At 41.8% G+C, this 27,367-nt stretch overlaps 1 protein-coding gene across 1 annotated transcript in view; it reads left to right on the top strand.

The window, feature by feature from the left end:
- The window catches only part of PKHD1 (PKHD1 ciliary IPT domain containing fibrocystin/polyductin), a 260,367-nt gene that overhangs the window by 135,116 nt on the left and 97,884 nt on the right, over positions 1–27,367 (top strand). Inside the window, exons 46-50 of the mRNA XM_049818774.1 lie at positions 639–885; positions 12,423–12,600; positions 13,103–13,298; positions 21,376–21,441; positions 23,141–23,260. Coding sequence (XP_049674731.1) covers positions 639–885; positions 12,423–12,600; positions 13,103–13,298; positions 21,376–21,441; positions 23,141–23,260 — 807 coding nt within the window. The remainder of the gene's footprint in view (positions 1–638; positions 886–12,422; positions 12,601–13,102; positions 13,299–21,375; positions 21,442–23,140; positions 23,261–27,367) is intronic.

Raw genomic sequence — 27,367 nt, 5'->3', positions numbered from 1 at the left:
AATGCAGTGCATGAACACTTATTCCAAAGCTGACTTGTTATGTTCCATGGGGCAATGATTTTCTGACACTTCTGGAAATATTACTGTGTTCAGAACCCCCCCCTGTGCTTTAACCTGCATAAATATTCCTCCTTTTTGTAGCTGTCTTCATTACAGTAATGAAGAGATCCTCCAGCCACACTTTTCAGCCAGGGCTTTATTGTGCCAGGTGCTGTACATATGCATACGAGTATATTTACACACAACCGTAAGCAGTCCTTATCTCTAAAGAATTTATCTTATACACGAGGCAGAAAGGATCTGTACAAATCACTGTTTTGGAGACTATAACTTTTGGCAGTGGGACTTGCGAAGAAGCATTTGGGGTCACTGACCTAACAAGGACCAGGAGCAGCACCTCGATCAGAGGAGTGTCTAACCACAAGTCCCGTCACAAAAGGGTGCTGGACAGGTGGGAATTCCTACAACCATCTCTGTTTATTCATTTTGCTTAATCTCCCCTTCTTGTTGACTCAGCAGACATTTTTCCAAAGCAAAGGTGAAGCGAAGCTAATCTCTTTTTCGCCAGAGACGTCTTCAGGCCTCTTACTTGAAGAGGTACCAGTCTTTGTTGCTGAAATGCTGCTTGTTTCTTTCAGGTGGGTTTCCAGTGAGAGCTGAACGTCTGACCTTCATCAACTCACCTTTCCAAGTGTCCTTCCCCTTTCCTAACTCAGCCATCCTTGAGGATCTCGACGGCTCTGTCACAGGGCAGAAAGGAAGCCACCTCCTCCCTTCCACAGATATCCTTGTGGTATCTTGCGCAGCCAGTGCCAACTTCAGTCAAGCTTCTGGTGGCACTGTTTGTGGCAGGGACCTTGTTTTCCACCGTATGTCTCTTCATTTGTAAGTAACCATTCCACTTTTGAAAAACCGGCATGGATGTCGCTTGCTATGTTTTACATTAAGAGAGTTGCTGGGTCTGAACACAGTCCGAAGACTCCGGCCTCTCTGCTGGGTCCTAAACTAGGTCAAAAGCCTGAGCGCTGGCATACATTAGTCCATGTTGTTGTCCACATGGTCTCTGGCACTGTTTTTTCTGGCTACTTCTCACCCAGAGAGTTCTCAGGCATGGTTTGAGACATAGCACAGGGACCATTCCCATCTGGCAATTTGGATGTAGTCATCGTGCTTTTGGGGAGGAGAACTTAGCTGTATGGACAGCTGCAAGAATTATCCAGGCCACAGGACAGTCTTTGGTTTATTTTATTTACTTGGACCTGCCCAAGTTCAAATTTTTTCTGAGGTTCTCAGCAAGCTGCTTATCTTTCTTACCTTGGTTTCCTACCTATAGTCTTGATTCCTGTGCTGAGACAATTCTGACAGCGTTAAGTGAGCCCTTTTAGTGGAGGTTGTGGTGTACTGCTATTTTGTCACTCTTAAAATACCAGGGGTATATAAATGGGCCTTGTAGAAATGAGAATCCAACTCAAGGTGGACACTGACACTCAAGTCTTCAAAGTGCGATTGATGGCCAAGCCCCAGAAACAGAGATTCAGTGGGCAAATTGCAAACTTTGCCAAGATTTTCTGAGTGCTGACCTATAAAATACTTCCAGATCATGAGGGAAACACCTCAGCTGATAATAAGATGCTGTCTTAAAAAAAAACAAGTTTGATTTTAATTATATTTTAAGTCAAGTTCTGAGAGGGTTTCCATTTATTCTCATTATGAGAGATTTCCCCAAATACTCGCAAAGAATAAGTGGTCATGATTAAGGTAGATTTTCATGTCTTAAGCAGAAAATCTTTGCCTTCTGATTTCACTGCTGTTAATTTCATAAACTATCAGATTTGTGTATTATGTTTCCTACTAAAACTGGATTTAACATTTTATGATTTCATGGGCCCACCTCTCATGCAATGAATAGCCATGTTATACAGAAGTTATAAGTTCATTCTGTATTTAATTAAAAGAAAACTTTTCAGTAGATATGTTTCTGCTGTTCTGTTGGAACCATGCCTTACCCACCTCATCAGAACTTTCTGGTCTTTCATTTTGCTGTTCTTTGCTTGCTGTGAGGTGAATTGAGTCAATTCAGATCATCAAACCTTGTTAAGACTGACCCAGGCTCAAAACCTAAGCAACCTGTTTCAGTCTATATAGTTATGGTTTCCCATCAACATTATGGGATCAGACAGTGGTACGAGGGAGATATGGAACTCAAGAATAAACTTTTGTTATTGTGAGTGACAGAACTTTTTTGGCAACTAGATAATTGCTTTTCCAGCATTAAGATGCTAGTTTTCACTTGATTTCAATGGGCACTTGTGACAATACCACTGTTTATGGATGGAAATAAAACCCCATTTGTTTGTTGTCTTAATCATCATAGAGGAACCCAAAGCACAAATGAACAAATTACTTTATGAGTGAAAGGTACTACAGTAAATCTGTGATGTAGCTCTTGGAGCTTATTCAGCAGTCAAAAATTACTGGAAAGATTTGGCAGGTGAGCCAGAAATTCAATATGAGTGAATTCAAATTGGGTTGAAGACATATAAACTTAGACAAAATGTGTGTTCACCATGTAGACACTGGCAATGTGTCCCATTACAGCTGATGGAAACCTGTGTCCTTGATTTGATTGCTCATGGAGAGTTATCTAGTGCTATTTAAAATGTCTTACGATATTTCCCTTGGCTTGTGACTCCGTGGCAGAAGGGTAAGGATCTGCTGGAGACACTCTGTCAGATCTGGCATCTCACAACAAAGTTTTTGATTGCTTGGGACATTTTAAGCAGCACTAGATGCCTCTGTTCCTTTGATCTTTCTCTTAGGGGCTGGTCAGCTGAACTGCCCTTTTGGCTTCACTGACTGTACATACTATGATTCTAGTGACTTAAGCAAGCACAGGGAGTATTTGCACATATATACATGAACATATATATGTAAGTGCAGTCTATCTCTCTTTTTGACTTAGTTTTGAACCCATTCCAGTTTCAGCTGTTTGTGGCATGTTTTTGCCCAGGACAGCTATCCCACATCCAGGCAATTTGTGGGTACAATTTAGAGGTCAACACGACCCAAGGAACCATTTCCAGTAGGGCAGTTTAGATGTCCCCATGCTGTTTTGGAGGCTGAAGGAGCTTGATTGTATGGATATGGCCAGGCCATGCCAGCTAACCTCAAGGCCAGAGGGCTGGCCACAGCACCAGTTGGCTTATCAGAAGAGGTGTAGCCACTGGTCTGTGTCTGAGTGCTTACACACTCTATGAGTGGATGAGACATGGTCTTGTTGGAGAAGATCTGTCTATCTGTGTGAGTATAACCATGTCTTATGATATAGGGTACATGTCCTCCTTGCTGGTAGCTCTTCACACTCCCAGTAAATCATGTCTACTAAGTTTGCAACAGATTGCCACTTTTGATTTTTTTTTATTTATTTAATTTCTAGAGGGATAGAAAATGGGTTTGGAGAGTTCAGCCTCCTACTGTCACTGCCTCATAGCCCACCTTTGTAATAACCCAGTCCTGGTATACAGCCAGGTCTTTCCCATCAGCTTTAATGGTCATACAGCTCCCAAGTGCTGTCCCAGCTCACTTCTGTTGCTACACGTGCCTCCGCAGTCTGGACTTGTTCCTGCCTTTGAGCAGCTGGCAGCTAAAGAGATCCAGTGGAGAAATACTGTTCAGCAAAGTACTGCCACCATTTCTACTACCCAGGGAGGACACTTGCGAATGCCTGGCATAAAAAGAAAGGGAGTGGAAAAGGCTTTTAGTGATCTAAACAACAGTCCTGCTTTTCCTCCCATGCTCATCTTCCCTTCCCAGTACCCAGCTCAACATTTCACTTTCTTTTTGAAGTACAAGCCTGAACCATTATCCATTTTTTGCTGTTTCAGGTTAGTAGTACACAGGCAGAAATCCTGAAGTGGTCTGTCAGAGGGCTATTAATAATTCACATCTGTCTTATAATTCATGTTTTAGAAGAAGGAGGAGAAAAAAAAACCTTCCCAAATAGGAGGAAAAAATAATCACATGTTCCATTGAAGGGGAAAACTGTAAGACTTTTCAGCTACCTGCAGGCTTTGCATGTGATTACTGTTTCTCATAATGAAAACAAAAGTCTGCAATAAATTAAGAGTTGGGAATCATTCTGAGTTAACAAAAAGGGAACTGAGTAGAAGACAAAACACAACTGTGCTAGATGTCTTTCTGGACCTGTTAACCATGAGGTCTTAGGCACATCACTTCCCTTTCTAGCCTGTGTTTACTTTGATTCTACGGACTAGAGCTCTTTGGATCGATGCTGTGTGGGTGGATAGAGCATCTCACAGCATTGCCTGTAGTGTGATGACTCCTTTTGGATACTTTCACAACATAAATGTGACAGCTAATTTATGCAATACACCTTGTTCCCCTTTGCATCAAAAGGTGGTTAAGGAGCAAGTACAAATGGGACCTCATCCCATCAGCATTGCTGTTGAACTCTGGAAATGTTTGAGCCTTGACCTAAACTTTGTCTTCCCAGTAAATTAATTAAGAGTTTTAGATTAGTCATATCAATGATTGGGCACTTCTCAATCAACCTTTTATTTCAAGCAAGTCCCATTTCTTTCCTTTCTTTATTATTCATCTGCATGAGCTGGGAGTCAACATGCATCAAAGACACTTGGCAGTCTGAGTAGCAGAAGCCAGCTGTTAGCCTGTCTTCTTGAGGACTATGTACTTAGCAGAGTAACCCGAGAGACTGGGAGCATCCTCTCTGCTTCCAGATCCTCTCTCCTGAGTAGCTCCTACCAGCCAAATCACCATCATGTTAAGTTGAAAGAGTGTCAGGATGCAGCCAAGTAAATGCGGTGTCAGGGAGGCTTCAGTCACACGGACAGCACTCCAAAACGGACCTGGTAGAGGAACAGGGGGAGGAATTAAAGGAGCTGGAGGGGATGAAAAATGAAAGTCAGTTAATAAAATATCCACAGCATGACCAGAGGATGAGGGGGTGGAGGAAGAAGAAAGGGTGAATTTTGTCCAGATGTATTTGAAGAGTGTTTGCAATAAAAAGGGAATAGTTTAGGATTAATACAACAAAACATGACTAGGAGCAATTGGCAGAAGTTGAGCAGAGACAATAAAGATAGGTGGGTGACAGGAAAGATTTCCTAACAGTGCAGTCTTTTGGATTCATCTAATCTCAGTAAAAAGATGAAAGTACTGTTGCTTGGCTTGCTTTAGTTTCTGATGAGCAAAGAATTAAAAATCGCTCTGGAAGAAATCTTTTCTGTTGTGCTCTACCAGGCCCTGGAGTATGTGACCTGTCAGATCTGCAACTTGCTAGTTGCTCCTCCAGCTCCAATAATCTTAAAGGCTGAGGCAAGTAATGGATTTTGAGAGGGCAGTCCTAGTATGGCAACCTCTGTCCCAGCAACCTCAAGCTCATTCCCTGACCCTGTGGGCAACTGGGAAAGCTCGGCTGTGACCATGTTATTACCCTTCTTAGCCTCCAAACCAGCAGGGAATTTGCATCAATGCTGCCTTTTAGGAGGAGAGATCCCCTTCCTGGGAGCTGTCTGGGATAGGGCTGGTTGATGCAAACTAAAAGCATGTCTAGGACCATTTTAATTATTTAAGTTACTATGTGGGCAACTGGCTCTTTATCTTTGTGCTGTTTAATTTACAAGAATGCATGTAGTGTGTTGGCACTTTTTTTTCCCCTAAACCAAATGTTTGAAAAAAAAAAAAAGAGTTTTTGTTACAGACAAACCCTAGAAGCCTTTTTTTTGAAAGAAAACAAGTATCTTGAGCATTTCTTGACTCTCTGTCCTGAACTGCTTCATCCAACAACTTCCAGGGCAATGGGGATCCATTTCGAAGCTTGCATTGCTGTCACAAAAGTCTTCTTCACAAAGTCCAGTTGAAAGTTAAACTAATGTGTCACTTAAGCACCCTTTAAAGAGGGTTTTTATGTCTTTTAAAAATGTAATTGAAGCTTATAAAAGTCTTTATAAATTTATATGTGAGAAAGTTATTGAGTAGTCTGAAGAACAGCTTATGCCATGGCACAGCACAGCATGGCTGCAGGCTAGATACGGCTGCTCCAAATGCCACCACTACCCATATTATCATGAAAATATGAGTCTCTATTAATATTAAAACAAATTTTCATTAAAAAATTGTCATAACATGATTAAGTGACTTTAAAAGTTTCTTCACATTATGCATAATTTTTACAAGAGGAGAGCATTAGAATAATCGGCAGCCAGGAAGCACCTTGCGGCAAAGGGGACTCCAAACACTTCACGGCTGCGCACACCAGGAGGAAGTTTGCTTCTTGTTCCTTTCATTTGCTTTCCCCTTCTCACTGGGGAAACCTGGGACTTGCTCAGCACCATTCTTGTAGTTTCAAGCCTTTTATTGCTTCCCTCTTCTCTAGTCTGCTGCAGAGGAAAAGATTAACTTTCTTCTTTATAGCCTTAATTCTTAAATCTGGTCTAATATCCTCTCCTGTAGTGCACGCATTCAGTTGCTGCAAACCCAGCCGCTGCTGATGGGTTAGTGTGAAAAGAATAGCATACCCCCTACCTCCGTGTCTTTGAGTCTTGAAGAGAGTTCAAATGGTTACTCTAGTTTTGCTTTTCCTTTGGTATTTACTTACTGTGGTGCCTTCAGATGAACACCCACATGCTGTGAAACACCCTTACAGTCACACTTCTCTCAATGTGGACATGCTCAGTTGCTCTCTGGTCCTGTATCCCCCCCTGTGTACATAACTGTATTCACACACGGGGCAGCTTACACACTCACTTGGCCTCATAACCCAGCCCTCTCGGGGCTCCCGTGGCATAATGTGGAAGGCAAATATTAAATCATTGGCTGTTGACTGTTCGGTTAACCAAGACATCAGCTAAACTTCAGAGGTTCAGCTCTTACTGCTCTGTATTTCTGGCATCTGAGACATCTCACCAAAGCAGCCAAGAGAAATTTGGTTCCAGGTGTAGGACCCCTTTCCATTTAACCCTGCAGCCTGGAGTATTGGCAGCAAAGCCAGATCCTGAACAGGCTTATGAGTACGCAAGAGAAGATGTTTCCCCAGGCCTACCGCCTCAGCTGAACTGTTGTCTAGGATTTTTCTGGGTGCAGGGAGATATGTTTAGCATTGAGGCAGCATTTGCTAGCCCTACACTTTCCTTCCTTGCAAGGAAAAACCTGACAATCCAGTTGGATGCTTCTTGAGGGCTGGAGAGATGCAAGCCAGATATGCCAGCTGGGACTCATTGTCATAACCAATGTATTATTAGCCCTAAAATTGTGTTAATTTGTAGAGGACTGCAAGTGGGCAATGGAGGTGCAGTAAAACCTTGCCTAGAGTACCTGTGTCCAGATTTTCAGATCCACTTTGGATGCTCTAGAGCTCTGCCTGACATGGGATAAATGGAGTGACAAAGTGGTCTTCTGCCGATCTTTGCTATGCTTACACTGCAGAGATGTTTGGACTGCTTGCTTACCAGTCACTTTCCAGCTCAGAATTTGTACCTCATTTTCATTTTCCTTAAAATATCAGCCTGTAAACTATAGGAGCTGGGGAACTGATTTAGGAAGAGAAGCCAGGGGTAGCAAACTCAAAAGCTACTTTAAATGAAGCCATCTTAGCTTGTCAGTCACAACCCTCTCGCCTCCTGGGAGATCATCTCAATTCTTCTTTTACTTCAAATTCAGAAGGCCTATCTCATAGTGGTCACTCAGGATTAGGGACAAAGATCTAGTTATTTTTTAAAAGACCCATACATGCAAAAACTTGCTAATGGTAAGGGTTCATAATACAAGGCAGATTTGAATCATGCCCTTGGTCTTTCAACAAAGATACACACATTTACTTAAAACAGCTGCAAATTCTTAATTCTTGGCAATTAAAATAAAATGAACTGGTTTTGGGCCCAGCATCAAACCTGTAAAATGTTCGGTATGGTCATAATTTGGAATTAGCCTCCATTTGGCCAGCAATAAATTGGACTGTGGATATAAACATTTGGTGTCCCATTTGAAGTTCAATGCTATATTGTTTCCTGTTTTGGAGAGGGATGATCATAATGGATTATTACACAAACGTATCAAACAGAAAACATTTAGAGCTAAACTCAGCGTCTGCCTTCATACACAAAGATATGGACCCTTAGGATAAGTAAGTTAATGGTAAACATAAACAGGAGAGTTAATATTTGTTCTACTTGATGTTGTTGATTGGTTTAACAAATCCTTTGTGGCCCATCAATGCTGAGCAGTTCTGCACAATGCACTTGAGCTAAATTACATAACAGTTTATACAATCACAATTGGTAAATTGTGGCTCAGGCTGTAAAGTCCTATCCAGTAATCCTGCCATATTTCTAAAGCAAATTGCTCCTTAATTGAAACCTGCTTCAATATAAAAATACAGCCTTTTCAATGAGTCATCCTTTTTTTTCCCCTTACACTTTGTAAAGGCTTCCAGCAGTTTAAAGTGAGGGTTAATTTTGCATTAAGACCATTGCCTCCTAGTTTCTTTCAAATAAAGCCAGGGGAAGTTCAGGGGAAGGCTCTTTCCTCTGATAATGAAGCTCTCCATGTTAATGATGCGTGCAGGCTCCCTTGGATCCTCTGAATTAGAAATACTTGTGTGTGTGCAAGCTACTCTGCTTCATTAACATTAAGGAGAGGTAGATTGGTGGCTATTTAGGGCACAGTGAAATTGCTGGCTATTTAGGGCAAATGGAAATGGTGCTAATTGTGGCTCGCAATTCCATTAGTAGGGTACTTCCATTTTGGTGTCTATTTGGCATATAGGTGGAAAAAAAGCACACTGACATCCTTTCAAGGGGAATGTAGTCTCAGGCTCATTGTTGTCTTGTAGTAGTTAACTTCTATGCAGAGCTGCACAGGTTTTCAGGCTCCCCAAATTTTTGCTTTGCTGTGCTGGCACTCTACCAGGAGTAGGGTACGTGTTTGTGGGTGGCAACACGTCGAGCAAGGTATGTAAAAGGCAAGGACACAGCATTCGAGGTCAAGAAAACCCCAGAGACTTCAGGCCATAAGATCTCTCCTGCTCCCTTTTCCTTCCTGGGTCATGAACAAACTTCCAGTTGAAGGTCAGGGAATCCAGACTATCACGGTATGAAAGCATGCAAAGCCTTCTTCCTCAGAAAGGTTTCCGGTATAAAAAACCGGCATTTTCAAAGCAAAGATTCTCCAGTGAAAGCTGCCTGTCTCTCTATCCCAAAGACAGAAAAAATTAACTGAAAAAGAAAGTTGGTAGTGTCTGAAGCAAGCAAAAGTCTATCCTAGCTTTGAAGTCCAGGGAGAGAGGACTTATAGGTAGGAATACTGGGAAAGATGTATTTCACTTAACTGTAGCTGCCTGGAACTTAGCTGTCTAGCTTAAGATATTTATTTGGGGTGCCTTTATAACCTCTTGTCAAGATTGGTGTCCAACAGAGTTGCATTCACACTTAATTCACTAGCTAGTGAATTCACATTGACATTCCCTAGCCAGCGAATCTACATGGCTAATATGAAGTTGCCACCTAACTTTCTGACAAATCAAACACGATGTGTATTCGTCCCAGTAGGATTGCCCATTCCAGGCTTTCTTCTTTGTCTTTAAAACTTCTTGAAGGTTCCAGGGACAAGTCTCTGAGAAGTCAAACTGCCTCATCAGACTTTTGCAGTGATGAAGGGTAAAATGAGTAAAGAGCAAAACCACGTGGATTTACATTGCACTGAGTCTCTATAGCTTTCTGTGGTGCCGTGCACCTTTGTAACTCCATAAGGCAATTTCTGACGTGCAGGAGAGTTTAGTGTTGCACCACATTATGTGTGGTGTGCTTCTGCTGCTAGAAATGTTTTCCTGTGTACCTGTGCAGGTGCTGATAACTCTGGCAATAATGTGCTTGTTGTCATTTACTTGCTTAATTAGCAGCCTAATATCCTGGTCCAGTTAATGCCTATAAGAGGAGGTTTATTAGTAGTACGAAAGCCGTTTAAGCCTTATAAACTCCTTCCAGTCAGTTTCATTGGTCTGCCAATATCTTCCGGTTGAGTGATTCTTTGCTGATTCACACTTCTGTTTCCCATTGCTGTTTCTCAGCTGAATGTTTCTGGGTAACCAGAAAGTCCTTTGCCAAAGTGACAGCCACCAGAATAATAAAAAAAAAAACCCAGAACTGATTGTAGAAGAGAAAAAAAATCTGCAGGCAACCCTCCTCCAAGATGAGTGCTATTGTAATTATGTATTGTCTACAAAGCAGCAAGGGGAAAAACAACCAAAACTGCAAATACAAACAGGCAAATTGCAGGATGACATGAGCTTTATTACTGTCTATCTTGAGTAAGCAAGCCACATTCAGTATGGAGGGTTGGGTAATATGCTGAGATATCTAGTTGTAGGGTAATACTCCAATATTTAGAAATACCATTTTAGACGTGCTTAAAACAGGTCTTTTTTTAAGCTTAGTGTCAGCTCAAATGCCAAAACTGACTAAAAGTGGACTAAAGGTGAAACTGCTAACTTGCCTTGATCTTGCAGCAGCACTTGATTCATGTCTAAATCTGCTGCATCCATCTTTATGGCAGAATCATGGCCCCAGGGTACATTGGCAAGCCAGCAAGGCTTCTCCTCGGCTGAAGTTAGATCTGCAGTCCTGGGACGTGTATCCCTAGCTATTCCCCATGTCTAATGTGAAGAATGCAAGAAGCAGGAAAAAACTTGTGAGTTGCAATTGTGCAGCTGCAACCCCAATTTTCTTATAAACATGTCTAGTGGTGGCAGGGCCAGGGATAGGAGATGCTGGTGATGATGGGGTAAGACCCTTGCTAGAATTTTGGTTACTTCCATCAGAGCTCCTCCTGTATCTTTAGTGGCATAGATAACCCTGCGCCAATCCCTTTGCAAGCCAGCTGGGATCATGCTCAGAGTGAGGAATAATCTTTGCCAGTTGCTACTGAGAAGAGTGCCAGAATGAGATGCATCAAATTCTCAGACAAGCTTAAGCAGTCTGTGCAGTAAGAGGACAGGGAGAAGCTTCTTAGGCTAGGATTTATTCTTCCTGATTTTTGATATCAAAATGCATTTTCTAATGTGGAAGTTTTGTCACCCAAATTTATTCAGGTCATGGAGAAACATCAGAAACATTTTAGCCCACCTCACATCTGACATCCTGTGGAGGAGCTTGATGCTCCTTGTTGCCTCTAGAAGGAGAGGACACCTTCCCAGTCTTGTTCCAGATGTGAAGCGGTAACACAGTGTAGCTAACCAGAGCATAGTTTCAATCATGGTGTCCATCAGTTTCAAGAGCTGTTGTAGGAATGCAAGATGCTGAGGTCTGGAAGTAAGATCTTTGTTTTGAAGGAGTGGCTTATGATCGGGTGTCCCTGATCAATCAGACATGAAGACACAACGGATGTTCGGAAGGGTTAGCTTCATTTCAGCTTCATCTTTTCCTTCATGTAGTTTGCTGCCTTCAGCAAAGCGGTTCCTGAATGCAGAGTATTCTATATCTCTGGACTTTACCTTACACAGCCTTCTATCTTGGGGAAACCGGTAATCACAGCAGTAAGAGGTTATTCTGCCCAGACACCCAAATAATCAAGATCAGTTTAGCATAGTTTGAAAAAAGCCTTCATGCAGGAAAAAGACAGAGCCTGCCCCTGAAGAGGAAGTCAAGGTGGGTGGTTATACCCATTCCAGCTTCACTGTGCTATTTCCTATTTTTAGTAGAGAAAGGTCTCCAGAGGCCTTAAATCTAAAGAGTTTATGCCCACTCATGATATCATTACTGCTGTTGATCTGTTCAGTGAGTTGTTTTTCTCTGCCTAGATTGGACAGAAGTTAGGAGTGCAAAGCTCTAGTGAAAAGGAGGTTGAGTTCTCATTTGGATGCTCAGAAGAACTGATGTACTAAAAGTCCACCCATTTTGTGAAGGCTTTCATCAGTCTGCAGCAGCCCCAGCTTCATACTGCTTTCTGACCTGGGTGCAGAGCAGCTTTCTGAATTACACAGTTTTTTGGCACCTTCAGCCTTGACAAAAATTTTGACGGCTCAAATGAGAGCGAGTAGTCAGAAACCTCAAATTTCATGAGACAAAGATCGTAAAAGTTGAAGCTGAGGCTCATGAGTCTGGTGATGCAGTATTTGGTACCCTGGCTGTTGCCATTGCTCTACTTTGGCACAAGCTGTGCTTCTCTGTGCCTTTATTCTTCCACCCTTTGTGTCTCTTTCTCTCTTTCTCTTTTTATGGCAGTTCAGGCAGAGATAGTTTCTTACTGTACTTGTAAAGAACTATACAAATAAAGTCACGTTGTGAGAGAGCACCAGCATATACTACTGTAATTCAAATAAAACCAGAACTGTGTAGGTTGCAAAATGAGAGAGTTCAGTGAAAAAACGTGATTATATTTTTTTCCTCCAGAAAAGAGGCTCCAGACATTCCTTATAATTTAACTGTGACTGACAGTAGGAATAAGACAACCACAGTCAATTATGTCCCTGATACTTTATCAAACCTGTATGGCTGGATGGTTCTCCTCTTGGATAAAGAGACTTACGTGTTGACATTTGACAACCCTTTGGCCAGCAAACAGCTCCAGGTAACATGGGAATTTTTTATAATTTCAAAATTATATTTGGAAGAGATAATCATGCTTTCATCTTTCTGGGTGAGCAGAGAGAGGAAAAAAAGTGTTAAGTGCACTGAGAAAATCTCTACATAGATATAGACAGAAAACCTAGTCCCTGAAGCTCTCAGTAGTAACTTGGAGCAGGAAGATGTTTCTGGATGTCTTAGATGAAAGTTCAGTGTGGTTCTTAGGAATCAACAAAATTTTTACTACCTTAAGACATACTGAAGCATGTTTTTTAGAAGACATTGTTGCTCTGCGCCTTTTAAAGGTGATGAGCAGAGCTGATTTTACCTGCATTTACCATCACCTTCTGCTTAATTTTACATCTTTCTTCCATATTTCCACTACCTATTTTGTAGAAGACTATGTTGCCTGTGAGGAGCACCATCCTCTTTATCCCTTTATACTGCACTCCATGGAGCTCTAATCACAGACACAGGCGTATTTATTTTGGTTCCCTCTTCTCTAGTATTCAGTGACATTTAGCAACTTCATGCCTGGGAATTACTTGCTGGTGGAACACAAGGACCTTCCTGCACATCCTGAAGTTGTGGTGTCCTGTGGGACAAGGACCGGACAGCCACTCCAATCGCTGCCTTCATACGGACATCATAGGAGCTGTGACTGGTATCTTGACAGCAGACTGGGGAAGCTAACCTATTTGGGTAAGTGCAATACGAGGGATGCAATGTACCTTTTTGTTCAAGAATGGTGACAGAGCTGATATCTTTTCAATTTAAACCCCCAAACTATGTAAGGCCTTAGACTCAAGGCCATCTTTCAATGGCCTTTCAATAAGTGAGAAGTCCTTCAAAAAGATCAATCAAATAGGCAAATGCATGCACATCAGGTCCATCTCTATCTGATCTGATGCCTGATCTATCAACAAAAGGAATGTATCCTGAATAGCGGGCAATGTGACATCGGTAGAATTTGAATGTAGTGTTGAATTGGTGTTTTGGAAAGGAAAAGGCATTAAATTCCACTAATGATCTCTGTTGTCAGTTGGTCCCATATCACATGTATCATCAATAAATCATGTGCAATCTATCTAGGTTGAGCCCACTGAAGGCAATAGGATTACTGGGTGAGAATTTTTCCTATGACTATAAACTTCCAAAAGTGTCATAGACCTTTACATTTGAGTATGTTGGCTTTGTACACTAGATCATGAAGTGTGGCGGTCATTTCTTTTAAGAAATTCAGACATTTACTGATATTTATTCAAGTTTCCTTTATTCTTTTAAATTTGGGACATTTTCCACAATTCTCATTCTCAAGCAAATGATGATATAAGGGTCTAAGTTCTATATGTAAAAGGCAAGATAATGATTGTTGTCATTATTAATAATAGTAGAACCAGGAATTACAAAAACATTTCAGTGCCTTTGAGAAGCATAGCTTATCCTTCATGACTGTCATACAGGGAAGATAAAGATGCTGATTTTCACAGTAACAGAAAATTTTGTCACTGATCTAATCCGATAGTTTTAATGAATTTCTCCTGATTTGCACTGATGAGATGACATGCAAATGACTTTCTCATGTAGGATCTGTTTAGGAATGAACAACTAGAACAATCAGTGGGACAGTGGAGAGGAAAACATGGCTGGAATGAGGGCAGGCAATCCACTGAGCTTAGTTTGACAGCAATGAAAATCATCCAGTGGAGGAGATTTGAGGAGAAATGGGAAAGCCCATACCTTAACCTCAGTCTGAGGGTCACACTTCTTGCATCCATCTCTGGTCCTACGGCCACAGCTTGTATCCAAAGAGCTTAACATTTTATCTCTCAAAAGAGGCTGAATGCACCCAGGCTTCAAATTAGGAAAGATCCCTGTCCTGTGCCAACTCCCAAACCGTAATGGTCACCATCTGGGAGAGTGCATTGGTCTGGGCCAAAGCTGTTCCAGGAACTTCACCAGCAATATAGCCATGTAGATTATTGGGGTCCAGCTCTTAGTTCCATGTCCTGGCCCTGTTTAGATATTATATAGATACAGATTGGCTAGTATAAATCTAGCTGTTGAGTCTAAGCTTCGCCCAAGATCATGCCAGGTATCTACTGAAAGAGTAAATATGTTTTTATTATTTCAGTTTACTAACAGTGTAAATTTGTTCTTTCAAATACAAAAGTCAACTGTTTTTCAGCTTGCATATCCTAAATTGCACTTTCTTAAATAAGGCAGCACGGGAAAGCTCAAAGGATGACACCTCTTATCTTGGCCTCTTACTACTGTTGAAAATAGAGGAGATGACAGTCTTGGGCAGACTGGGACAGAGTGATCTGGTTGGCATATGTCACTCTTGCATCATAGATACTTTCTTCCCTTCTCTTGCTTCCCTTTCATCTTCATTTTTATTATATGAAGAGCTTGTTGTTTCTCATTTTAATACAGAGAGAAACAATCATCCAAAGTGCATGAGGGGAAATTTATGAAAACACCTAACATTTATAATTTTTACTGTGAACATTTTCAGCAAGGACTTTTATAGCAGTGAGATCAATAATTCAGTAGCGGGTACCTAATATCTGTTGCTGTTGGTAGGGTAAAAGTCTGAAACAAAGCAAGCGGATTCCTAGCTCTGGTGTGCCATTTACTTTCTTCCCTAATCTCCGCTGTGCAGGCTGAGAGGTGAGGATAATTAGCCATGAGAGCAGACTCATGGCATGTGGTGGACTTTCCATCACTCAGGGTCCTTAGATGATGCTTGGCCGTCTTTTCAGAGAAATATGCTCCAGCTCTACAAGAAGATATTAGAAACCTCATGAGGCGAGATTCACGCTCCGTAGGAGGTCGGAGAAGGCTGTCACAATAGTCCCTTCTGGCCTTAAAACCCCACCAGTCCACCCACCGACCTGGAGAGGACAACGCTTGAAGGTCTGGCCTTCAGAACATGTTCCTGCCTAACTCTGCAAGCTGTTTTTTTTTATTTTTTATTTACATTTAACTATATGAAATAATTAGCCAACTAATTAATCCCGTTTACAAGCTTTGTCGGATTCTTCAGCTGTCAGTCATGCCCGAGCCCGGGGCCGGCGTGGAGTCTCAGCTCCCTCCTTCATCTGACTTGGTCTCCATGGCTACAGGCTGCATCTGCTGACACCCCACTCTCTATTTACTGCTTAATTAAGAATTTCACGCTCAGCCCTTATCTGCTGCTAAGAACAAGAACACACTGTTAAGAAACTCCAAATTTAGGCTGCTGCACAAGGAAAGCCTTTCTTGTCGTCCTGACTGCGTGGAGCCTCTTTAACTACCCTCTTGGCAACTGCGCTGCCACCCTTCAATCAAAAATCATTAAATGGGGCAGAGATAATGAGCATGTAGCATATCAAAAGGAGGATGTTTGCTCGGGCTAAGGAGGAAAAGCTGTAAGGGCCTATAAGCAGCCGCCACTTCAAAGGCAGAAGGGGCTGATAAAGAGTCATTTGTTCCTGTTTGACTTATGTAAAAGGTCTGGTATGTCGGAGTCCCGTCTCGCAGACGCGGGTCCCCCCTCTCGGTGCTCGTGTGTCAGCAGTCAGGCAGCTGGGCACAAACAGCATCAGCCCAAGCATATAATCACTTGACTCCGTGCCGACAATGGGCACTTGTAGGGGGTGGCGGAGGGAGGGCTGGGGGACAATGGGAAGACAATTATTGCAGCTGCTCGGGAGGGCCATAATTCTTCCCGCAGAAAGTAGTTGGCTCTTGCAGGGCGTAGGGGAGAGCTCGAGCGTATTAGTCATCCGCCGACTTTTGGAAGCACTTCGCCGCGCCGGTGGGGTTTCGACAGCTGCTGGTGTACCGCCTCTTTCCAATAATTGTACATTCTGGCAGGGGTCAACTTACTTTTGACCCTCTGCTTTTGTGCCCGTCAGAAAGCCTTTTAGGGCAAACTGCGGGGAAGTGGCAGGGGTGCGTTACATCCAAAATTAACGTCAGTAAATACGTATCAGATGCCAGCTCATTCAGAAGCAGGCTCCTGAATTCACACAGCCTTTTGCTCAGGCCTGCATGGGGGAGAAAATGGGGGAGAAGGGGAGGGAAAACCCCATGACTGAGAAGATATTGTTATTCAAACGAAGCGGGCAGCTGAATGAAGCCACCTTGGCCAGCAGTTTGCGTTGGGCTCAGGCTTTCTCCATGCCCCCTTCCATCCAAAATTGCCTGGTGTCATGCAATTGTTTGTTTATCTTTGAAGGAGAAAAAAAGGTCTGTCTAACACAAAAGGCAAGAAAATATACCGTATGGAGGGGATTAAAGGAGTTAAGTTGCCCTGATGCTTTGCATGCTTGCAGTTTTGTAAATTAGGCTTGGGCATGGGACGATGCAGGGGATGCTGAATGGAAAGAAATGATTGTAATGAGAATGTTTCTGCTACGTGGGCTACCTATGCAATGATCCTGTTAACAAAGGTACTCACGGCTACCTACATACATGAAACCCTGTTTAACTAACTGATAAGTCCCTTTCAAAAGAATCTTTTCAGACCATTTTAAAGGAAATGGCATTAAAGGACAGATAACCCCACGTCCCTGCTGGATGCCGGGTGAAGGGGAGATGAGGAAGCTTGAAGCATCCCATGCCAGTCATTTCGACATCATCAGCTTTGCTTTGACATTATTTAGTCTTCGTAGCATCATCCTGATTTTCTCTGGGGCACCCTGTGTCTTGAGAGAAGCATTCCTGAAAGGTCACTGACGGGCCCTGAAATTGCTGTGTGGCTCTCCAAAACACTGGTGGGTTGGGGCTCTACCATGTTTCAGGAGAGTGGTCCTAACATGATGTGACCGTGCTGAATCAAAAAAAACCTTACTGTAGCAAGGGAGGTGGAATGAAACGTCACACTGGGACATCTGTGATATTTTTAGGAGAAATATCGTGTGTAAATTACAATAATAACATTATGAGCTTTTTAAGTCTGTTACAAATACGAGCATATGGTGCCACAGCGTGGTACTGCTCCTTGGTTAAGGTCTCTGGGCAATACTGGAGTTGGCTAAAAACCAGAGAGATGTTGTTTCCTTTTTGTTCACTTTTGAAATGTTTAAACCATTTTCTTTTGGAATGAAACGAAGTGTTGGCTTGCTTAATCTCCAGATTTTTCTCGGCTTTTTTCTAAAATTGAAGTGCTGGACTCAAACGTTATTGAAAACATCACTGAAAGGATTATCAAACTTTTTATTTACCCCAAATACATTTTTCAGTAGACACAACTTTTATGGAGACGGGTCATCCTGCTGACTTTGCTCAGGCTGCTCATGTGTAAGTTGTTAAGAGGGCCTGAGGCTCAACCTCATATTACTGCTGTGTCAGAAGCAGGTTTACAGTTTCCATAGTTCTTCAAAAAAATAATTTGACTACCCTTATTGTCTTTTCTGAATTCCTAAAGAATGATCTCACTTCCATTACACTCTGTGGCTTTCTGTAATTGCTTTGTATTGGAGAACAAACAGGCCCTTAAGAATGTTTGTTTCTAATACTAAAATACAGAAAATAAATAAACAAAGATATTTTCTGCAGCCTTATTGCTCAGGGGTAAAGGAGAATCCTAGGTGAAAGACCTAAAGAATGGAGTTAATTTGTTACAGAGGACTGGCTGTACAGACAGCAGTCTTGTCTTTCAGCTAGATAAAACTCACTCTGTATCAGTTGCTGCAGAAGGTCAGTTGACCAGATGTGGGCTGCTCAGTGGCCTCCATGAAATGAAATGTCAGTTCTTAGCAAAAAGGTTCCCTTTGTAACGGACAGAAAGAGAAAAATCAACCTTCTCCTGGCAGAGGAGCTCCTGTCCTCCTGGCATGGCAGCAGAGAGACCAAAATATGTACCAGTTACAGAAATAAGATGATGAAGTGACCTTATAATCCTGTCAGGGATGGTCTTTTGACTATGCGATCTCTGCAGGAGGAATTTCATGCCTTCACCTCTGTCTCTGCAAATATTAATCTGCCATAAGCAAGAATCTGTGTCCATTAGCCCAATTTTATTTTTTTTTAAAATCTCTTCCCCTCACCGCAGTGTCCTCATAATACCATATTTCTGAGTACCTCCTGCAACAGATCCTGGTAGAGGATGACACAGTATCCTATCCCAGGTTCTCCAGTTTCTAGAGGTCTCACTGTGTTGTTGATTTTGCTGTCTAAAACTTTTGATTTCCATGTGATGTATGTTAGCCCAATGGATGTTAAATAGCATGGAGTTGCTTGTTATTTGTAAGTCAGGCTATTGGAGCCATTTATCCTAGTTTCAGCCCTTCCTAATATCCACAGGCAAAATTCCCCGTCACTGCAAAGCTGATAAAAGACCAAGTTGCTCCTCCTTCATGCTCATTCAAGGAGCCCTTAACCAGAAGAAAGTTACTGGGACTATAGTCAAGACGGCCTGTATTTATGATTCACAGCCCAAACATCCAGGAAGAGCTGTAATAAGACAGAAAATTGATGAGCCTTATAAAGGTTTTATACAACTAAACCCCTGGAGCCTTATAACTACATTTTGTGAAGAGTCACCTTAATTCAATGTTTACTAATGACGTCCTTCGTCTGTATTGCCTATATCTCTTCCTGTCCTGTACAGAAACAATGATAACATACTCGGCAGCAAAACAAAACAGCCAGAAGAACTGTGTCACTGTAGTCTTGATTATTCCCAAGGCCTGTATCTCTCCTGTTTTGATCAGTTTTTAGGAGTATTTGTCGGAAATGGCGACAAAATACTGCTGATTCACAACCATTGCAGTTTACACCCCATCGATATAAATAATTGTGCAAGTTGCAGGGCTGTGGAGAATTCAGCCCCGGATTCCTGCACTCGTGGAGGGTGTAAATGACTTATGATGGTTTGAATTGTCATGCTCTCTGGTTGGATGGCACTTCAAATATGAGAAACTTTTATCCTTGCCCTGACTCTGGACATGACTGTGCCGAGTTAAGTCTTAACGGTTCCTTTCTTCACTGTGTAAGGGGACTGAACCCCTTTATGAGGTCTATATAGCATATTGATCAAGTTTTATGTCCTCTCAGGATTTAATTAGAACAGCTTTTCTCTGAACAATACAAACATCCTTAATTAGACAATTGCACTGTAGTGTCTGCAAAATTAAGCAAAAAAAAAAACCCCAGCAAACCTGGCAAAATATATTTATCAAAAAAAGAGTATAGTGTCAGGGCTTGGTTCTCTCACTTTTTCTAAGACTGATGTAATACCTTTGGCTCCTGATTTGCCCTGCTATAAGTGAAAAGAGAAGGAAGGCCACCATAACCAGAGAAGTACCCATAGAAGACTATTGCCTAAAAGTCACATGAACTCTGAGTCAAAGACTTTAAATTAGCATCTTCGTGTCATTCTTCCTCCTCAAAGGTTCATCTTGTGGCCACCCAAAGCCATGATGCTGTTCAGTTTGAGCTCTACATGATGGTTTGGGGCAGATTGGCTTTACTGATGTATGGATCAGATCACAGCTACCGTTGGGAGAGAAGGTGTCACGGAAGAACAGGGCTGAGCCACCTGATTACTAATTAATCAGACATGAGAAAAACCTCATGGAATCAGTTTCTATTTAATTATGGAAGCCTCATTTGGCATAGGAGCATATGCTGCTAACTCAATCGAGTGCTTTTAACTGACATCAAATAGTAATTATCAGAAAGAATCAAGTTTTTTGATTATTCATACTAATTTATTGAACACTTAAAATTAATGAACCTCAGTTATTTTAAATTTGCTCGGTTGCACTGGGAGAAAAAGAGGGAGGTAGGGAAGGATGGTTCTCACAATTTAAAAGTACAGAGACTTGTTTAAAGATAAAATAAGTAAATTACAATATGGCATGAAATCCCACCGGTGGATTGATACACATGTAGGAAAGTTCCTGGCATGTTCTGCAACTGAGGAAAGTTCTGACAATGACTTCATTTATACAATTCTTCTACCCCCCCCCCCAAATCTTCTGATGACATTTTAGGGTCACCATGAGGGGTTGAACAGTGGAGAGGAGATTTATGTTTGTTGGAGTGTTTCTATTTTAACCTACGGTTGTTCCAGTCTGGTGACTGAAAGGAAGTGTCTTTATATCCCACTGGAGATGAAGAGGAGGTAGCCTTTTAGCTGGGTCTGAAGCAGTTTTCTCCTGCTCCTCTTAGTTTGATTTGCATTATCCTGGCCCTTCTCCTGCTGACAATATATTGGCACAAAGGTTACAACTGTGGTAATTGCTTCTGACCTCTTTTCACAGTAGAGAACACAGGGTCCCTGTCTTCAGTCTATAAAGTCTGACTAATTAAAGCATCTCTTTCAGATAACAGATTTGGGGAAAAAAAAATCAAAACCAAACTACAAAACAAAAGCTGTAATTCACTGTTTGAGCCAGTTAATACATTATGCATTCAATGGTGTAATATCGCTTGTGTTAGTGGAACTGCTGTAGATTTATAGTGGGATAAATGAGATTCATGTTCCAGCTTAGAATTTCTGATTGTTGAATGTTTTCTTTTAGCTATGTCTAATGAGTTGTCTTGAGACCCTCCGTATCTGTAAATTAAAATGTGTTTGTTTAATTCTTTCACAAAGTACAAAAAAGACAAAAAAAATACTTAGAAAACACATAGAGGTGTTCTTAATTTTTTTTGTTGTTGTTAGAAATGTAAAATGATGTCAGAAAATCACATGTAGCAATTGATTTACTGTGATTTTTTTCTTTTGTTGTTTTTAATTTGTAAGGCCTTGCCATAACTCCCTACAATTCTCTGTGTTCAGTCACAGGAGCTGACTTAATTCAGGTCACGCTGAAAGAGAAGGAAAGAGTATCTTTACCTACCCCAGGTGAGTGACAATCTGTGTCTGAAAGGCTTGGTCTGGGAGTCAAACCATTTCTTTTTTACTACTTTTTCAGAAATAGATTGCTATTTTTCACTTCAATATTTTGTACATTTATCAACCCAACAGGGGTTCTGGCATTCATTTAAGCATTTCATTGAGCCATATCTACCATTGCTCAAGATAAATGTGTGATTCCACAGTATAAAAGACTATAAACTTTTGCTAAGAATTACCATAGCAGATCAGAAAGGTCATGGAGAATGTAAGACTACAGTGTATTTTAGTGCTCCATAGTGATCTTAGTGTAATACTGTGACATTACTGCACAGTTACGTGTTGAATCAGACAGAAAAATACACCAGAGACAAGGGAGACCTCCAAAGTTTGGTCTTAGTTGCATAGCTGCCTTGCTGCATATTAACAACAATAATAATTTATGTGGCAATAGGGTTTAGAGACCTTTTTTGGGGAGAGTTTCCCCCTGAACAAACAGGTACTGTAAAGACAGACCCAGCCTTAAGGAGCTCCACCTGGGTTTAATTTCTCTGTGTTTCCCTGTGCTGGCAACAGAGGGGTTTTCTAGTTCACAGCGTTACTGAGCTGAGCCTAGTCCCCCCCATCTTAGGCATGAACTTGCTCCTGTGTTTTCAATACCTAATGAAACCCTCCTCAAGAAGAAAAATGCTGGAATTTCCTTTACAGTGGTAGGACAGAGGTAGGTGCTTGTAGAGGCCTCCAGAGGGAGGCCCTGCCTGCGTTAGTTTAGGGCTTACTAAACTCAGTGTACAGGATTTCCCCTTGAAGGCTTTTCTTCCTCTCTTGGTGGCAGAACAAACTTAGGCAATTAATTTATGAAGACTGGCTCATTAGCTGTCTAAAATACAGTACAAGTTAAGCACCTACGTTCTGTGAACTTAATTTGTCCCAATATTTTCCTGGTGCTAAGGCTCAGAAGTTTCCTTTTGGACTGAGCTGAAAAATAAATCTTTGGGGAACAAACAGGAACTGCCACATGTCTCAGTCAAGCTGCTTTTCCAAAGCAGGTCTTAATTACCCCTCGTAATGGGAAGACTCCTTCTTTTCTAAGGGCTAACAAGCTTTTGAGAGTTGATCACTCATTTTTTAAAATCTTTCATACTTTGGGAAAGAATAGAAATTCCCATACCCTGGGAATTCAATCTCCTTTCTAGAACATTGGGGGAGAAAAAAATGCATGAGAAGAGTTGGCACTTTCTGGTAAGGTTAGCTACCATTTTGATCATCTGGTTTTGCCACCAAGTGCAGGTGACTGGCTTTTATTTTCATTTGTTCATCTTAATTTTGTATTCAAAGTGCTCAGAGCTTTGGATGGCATAAATAAAAATATTATAAGCAGTTGTTTGTGAAGTGTATTCACAAGGCACAAGCTAAGTCTGACAAACCTCAAGATGTGCTTTGCTTTTGATGGGTCCCAAAGAATTTGAATCTGTTTTTTCCAGCTATCTCCCTGCCCTGTAACTCTGAAAACATGGTCCTGGGAGAGATCTTTTTTTCCCATCAGGCAGCTTCCTTTAAGCATGGAAGATAAGAAAGAGCAGTTAGTGTTGCTTCATCAGTGACAAAAGGAGGATGTTAATACCACAGATGCTTGACTATCAAAGAAATGGTAATTCTTCCAGCTACTGAAAATGATAATTCTGTCTTTGTATGTCCTGTTTTGTAGTTCCTTCTGACGCTGTCTTGAAATGGTCACACCCAGAGACATGGAATGATGTGGAAAAAGGCTGGGGTGGATCCAACTGCAGCGTCCCAGGCCCTGGGGAAGACGTCATCATCTTACCTAGTAAGGAAGGAAAGGTGTTTAATTTCTGTAGGGGTGCTGGGGTCTGTCGACATTAAGATATGTATTTGTGTTGCAACACAGGCTCCCTGGCACTAGTGTCCCTTCTAGTGTGTGCAGGACACCACAGTTGTTCCTCATCACATTGAAATCTCAGTTAAAGTACAAAAGTGTGATTTTTTGGAAGGGAATAATCATTCTTTTCCGTTTACACACATACACGGACACACACAGTTACTGATACTGGTACACAAGCTTAAGTATATGCAGGGACTTTATTTCAGGAGCAGAGAATTTTCAAGACCCGGAATCACACCTCACAAAGAGCTCATCTCTTGGCCCACCTCTCTGTGTTTTGTTAAGGGAGCATATTTTACCTTTCCACAATTGTACTACCTTCCATTTTATTTTCCTGTTGGAATTCCCACTATCGATGATAATCTCTCACGCCATTTGCTGTGGATGCCTCCTAGACATTTTAGCCTGTGCCTGTATTTCAACCTCAGACTTGAGTTACTTTTAAATCCCAGCTCAGCTTAAAACCTTATTGCATGAGCAACCTTCTGAACTCTAGCAAATACATTAGGCAACTTGCAATGATATCTGGAGGAAAAAAATTCTGATAACCATTTTACATAATAGCTGACCCTGCTCTGATGAGGAAGTTGGACTAGGTGAGGTCCTGAGGTCCCTTGCAGACATAATTATTGTATGATCCTATGAATACTGTGTCATATGTGCCTGACGTGCTCTAGTACCTGGTGCTGGCTCCTCCTCATTTGTTTGAAACCAGGTAAGTCTCTCTATGTACCACAGCTCCACTTCTGGAAATAGGGATGACACTGCTCCCTGTGTCTTCCTCTTCCACCTGGTTTTGGCTTATGAAATCTTTCTGGAAGGAAGTTTCTGTTGCTTTGTGTTGGCATTTGGTCATGGGCCCTCAGTCATGGTCAGGGCTCTGCTGTCCTGTGTCATCAAAAGTAATATATATAATTTTAGGTTATATTAAGAATTATGTTCAACCTTCAATGAATATTTAGCTTAATCTTCAGTTTTCTGATAAATGTGAAAACCTCCTATATTGTTTGAAATAATGCTTTTCTTCACTTTTTGGGGGGAACATACATTGAACTGAAGAGTAGATAATTTCCATTTTCTGATGATATCTCTCTTTCCTGTCAAACAAGCACATTGTGTTTTGTTTTGGGTTTGGTGTTTGTTTTTTTTTTCCAGTTCTGCCATCTCACTAGCTATAATGCGTAAATGTGGTTAAGTGTAAGTTCAGAGGCCAGAGAAATGTCCCTCCAGTGTTTGCTTATCTCCTGTAGGTCCTGTGTCCTATGTGCATCTAAGGTAACAGTAACCACATATGTTTAGGCATCTTAACCTATTCCTTGTCATCACAATTAGTAGAGCTGGAAGAGTTACTGAGCTGACCAAATGTGGGTATCTAATGTGAATTCAGTTGTACTTCACTGATGGTATTATGTAGAGCTCCAGAGCTCAAGTCACTTGCTTGTGTGAAGATATCTAATGTTGTCTGAAGCACTCCAGGAGCATCCTACCTAGCCAGGTGAAATCCTAGATGGTCATAGGGTGTCCCCTATGTCATATTTGCCAGTCCTGTGCGAGGTCTCAAATATCTAAGAGCATTTCAGAGAGTACTAAATGCATAAATGAATTTACTATGGTGGGATCTTAGACACCTACATCCCACTGAACTTCATTTCTCCAGAGCATGTTCAGCAGCACCTGAGGTGTGACCCTAGCTTGCAGTTAATGTATGTCCTCTGAACCATGATGTGAAGGTCTACATCTGTTTCCCTTGACAGTATAAGTAACACTAGCATTCATATAAAGGTCTTGCCGGTGAGAAGCTGTACCAGAACAGGGGACTGACCCTCAATCTCCAAAGTCCAAATGCAGCACCCAAAATGCTGGACTCGCTTTCCTCCTCCAACAACATTACTCCAGTACTTAATGTTGAACACGTGGCTGCTTGCCATTCAGAAACACAGAAAGTGTCCTTTCTGTCCTGTGCTCCTAGGTTCTTACTTCTGTCTCACCTCCGTTATATCTGACCCCTTATGGAGGCAATAAACAGTGGGGCATTTCCCATGTGCTTTGCTCTCTTTTGGATCCTCTTGCCATGGTTGGATTTTGCATGCCGTTGCGTATTTTGTCCTTAAGAACAAGGTCAGAGATAACACCAGATAGTCCGTTTCAACTTCCTGTGTATCACGTTATAACCAGTTCACCAATACCAGCCCATGGTTGGCAAAAGACCAGATCATTTCAGTCTTCAAAATCATGCATCAGATGCAGATATGAAAAGGCACAAAGGTGCCGCTGATAGCGAAGTCTTCTGCGTGCACAGTGAGTTAATCATGTGGAGTGTGATCCGGAGGTCACAGGAGCTAAATCATAATTTACACAGAAACAGAAAGTAGAAAACAAATAAATAAAAAGGTTTGGTTAAGGATTTGGAGTTCTGTTGTTTAGATTAGATTAAGAGAGTGGAAGCTGGATGCTGTGGTTGTGATGGTCCTTTGGTACATCGCAAACTCACCTATAAATAAAACTGTTCTGTGCTTCCTGCAAAGGTGAGTGTAATCCTCTCAATAAAATAACTCATTTTAGCTGGCACATGAGATATTGACTGTGGCCTTTGTCACATACCACAAGGCCCTTCATGACGAAGCTGTGCCTGAAGCATTGCACGTTGCTGCCCACAGCCCAGCCCAACTGATCTAGTTCTAGGACTGGAAACAATACCGCTGCATCAGCATGCTGGTATACCAGAACTAATTAGCTCTCCTGAGAGGCAAAGCTCATTAGCTCAGGCCTGGCGCTGTGCAGCATGACCGCACAGCCTTTGGGGTCAGAACTAATGTCTCACAAATTTAGAGCAGTTCTGGTTTGGTCAGTTTAACTGGGGAATGTCTGCTCGGTGCTGCAGGGTGTAGTATAGGGATTCTCTTTAGCATACTGGTGCCTACTGGTTGGGAGGCAGCAGGGTAAGGGTTGGACTATTAGACAGGTTCTCTGTTTTACAATGGACAGGAATGTCCTCTGCCTGTGGGGAATTGAGGGGCCGGGACAATAAAGTTTGCCCAAAACCAGAATGCAAATTCGTGCCTGAGCAACAGGATGAGACCCTGGGAGTTCCCAGTTCTGAATCACTGTGTTCAGCTGCTTAGAGCAGGGTGTTCCACAGTGTACGATAAAACTGTCTCTGCTCTTCAGAGGAGCTTTACTGAACAGAAAAAACACAACAAAATACTTAATGGATGAAAAGGAAAGAGGCAAATGATGTGAAAATGTACTGCCTTCTAGGAGTGGTGCAGAGCCATACTCTGTGACTGTCTTCTTCCCATCAGTGATAAAAATCTGCTAGCTCCCATCACTAGAGTAGATATGTGTGTTTAGTTGGTGTGCAGAGACTATTCTCTCCAGCGCTTTTCTGGAATTCTCCTTCAATTTTAGCCCAAGAACATGAACATAAACATGAACACAAGCTGTCTATCACCCAATCTATTTTGAGAGAGGACTGCTCTGTTGCATGTCTGCCTTTTCTGATCATCCTCCCTCTAGTTTCTTTTTATGCCCCCTTTTCATTCTTGCTGGCTTGGAGGTGTTGAAACAGTTTTTCACAGTGGGAGTCAACAGAGTGCAGGGTCTTAAATTGGAGTCATAGTCATCGGTGGTGTGATAAGGGCACTGGATTTGTTGCTCAAATGAAGGCACCTAAAATGTAGTTAGGCAAGATGAATTTTCTGTCCATTTGTCATACTTTGTTTTGCTGCCAGAAGTGTGTATATGAGTTTCCAGTTACAAGAAAGTCAACCCCTTGCTTGGATCCAAAATCTTAAATGAAATCAACAATTTTTAAATTTTATCTTTAATTGTAGCATTTTATGGATGTTTCCATTCCCATTTCCACTGGTTTGTGCATATCCTGCTAAACTCAGAGTGCCTCCAGCTGGCTACAGAAAAGTGAGAGTTTGTCCCCATGAGAACAAACTTTGTGCTGCTGTACACAACAAAATAATTTTTTTGTGATACACCACTGGCAAGGTGTAGCTGTGTCTCACTCTTCACTGTCTTTTA

The sequence above is a fragment of the Accipiter gentilis genome, chromosome 16 (genome assembly GCF_929443795.1).
Source record: "Accipiter gentilis chromosome 16, bAccGen1.1, whole genome shotgun sequence".
NCBI classification, from domain to species: Eukaryota; Metazoa; Chordata; class Aves; order Accipitriformes; family Accipitridae; genus Astur; species Astur gentilis.
Note: the sequence above shows the minus strand (reverse complement) of the source record. Positions and strands in the feature narration are given on the sequence as shown.